At 60.9% G+C, this 1,105-nt stretch overlaps 2 protein-coding genes across 2 annotated transcripts in view; one reads left to right on the top strand and one right to left on the bottom strand.

The window, feature by feature from the left end:
• The window catches only part of LOC101619130 (taste receptor type 1 member 1), a 5,648-nt gene extending 5,010 nt beyond the window's left edge, over positions 1-638 (bottom strand). The window contains 3 exon segments of the mRNA XM_012722058.1: positions 348-373; positions 504-569; positions 572-638. Coding sequence (XP_012577512.1) covers positions 348-373; positions 504-569; positions 572-638 — 159 coding nt within the window.
• Positions 639-1,060: 422 nt separating this feature from the next.
• The window catches only part of NOL9 (nucleolar protein 9), a 12,952-nt gene continuing 12,907 nt past the window's right edge, over positions 1,061-1,105 (top strand). Inside the window, exon 1 of the mRNA XM_012722057.1 lies at positions 1,061-1,102. Within this exon, the coding sequence (XP_012577511.1) occupies positions 1,061-1,102 (42 nt within the window). The remainder of the gene's footprint in view (positions 1,103-1,105) is intronic.

Genomic DNA, 1,105 nt, shown 5'->3' with positions numbered 1-1,105 from the left:
GCTGGGGCCCAGCTCCACGGCACCAACGGGGAGCTCAGTGCCCCATGCTGAGGTGAGCCTCTCCCGGTGTTCTTTCCCCAGCCTCCTCTGCAGCCCTCTGGCCCCGTCCTCACGCACCACGCTTTCTAGAACCTTCCTACGGGGTCGACAGTTAGGTGGGCTTCATGTGTAGGGCAGCCTGTCTCAAAGCACCTGGTGCTGCTCGCCTCTGCACACTGCTGCTTTTCCAGGCAGCTAGAGCGCTTGAGCATGAATAGGAAAAGCGCCACGCTGGCTTAAGCCTTGATGACCAGTGCAGTCACCAGGCCAGGACACAGCCGCTGTGGTTAGAGTGCGGAGGCACTTACCAGCCAGGACAGGGAGGCCTGGAGCCCTGCTGGGAAGGGCCAGGGGTGCTGGCAGGTGGAGGCCCTGTGGACATGCGCCCCTCAGGGATGGACGGACAGACGACTGCTCTCTGCTACTCATCTGTCACAGAGGCTCGCTGTGGGTTTGTGCCTCACCCCCAGACTGCCCGTGGGGCGAGAATAGGCTTGCTAGGAGGTAACCCCCAGGGAGGCTGAAACTAGTGAGGACTCCGCGTGGTGGCACCTGCTGGCCCAGTGGCAGGAGAGAGAGCAGGCTGGCCAGGTGAACATGCTGGCCAGACAGCCCTGTGCCCAGCATGGCCGAGGAGCCCGTCAGCCTGGCTGGGGCTGTTTAAATGGAAGGGCTGGCACTGCTCTGTGGAAGGGGTGGGACTGCATCCCTTGCAGGAAGCCACGGTTTGCTATGGCCTTCCTGGCCTCAGGAGCTGGGCAGGGCAGAGGCACAGATGCATACCCCAGCCCCCCAGCCTTGGGCTCTATCCTCAAGCAGGAGCCTGTGGCTTCACCTGGTGGGGAGGGGGGATGGAGTCAGCATTTTGTGCAGAAGTCTGGGGCACAGCTGCTCTGGGGCACTGGGGGCAGAGGGATTCAGTTTGCCAAATGAGATGAAACTTTGATTTGACCTCTCTCCCCAAGTCCTCAGTTTCCTGCCAGTGAAACAGTGAATTTATCCAGGTTTTTCCCGGTAAGCCATGGCTGCTCCTTCGGACCAGGACAAATGCACGCGAACAAAGGTA

The sequence above is a fragment of the Condylura cristata genome, unplaced genomic scaffold (assembly GCF_000260355.1).
Source record: "Condylura cristata isolate star-nosed mole 26May11 unplaced genomic scaffold, ConCri1.0 scaffold00008, whole genome shotgun sequence".
NCBI lineage: Eukaryota > Metazoa > Chordata > Mammalia > Eulipotyphla > Talpidae > Condylura > Condylura cristata.
Note: the sequence above shows the minus strand (reverse complement) of the source record. Positions and strands in the feature narration are given on the sequence as shown.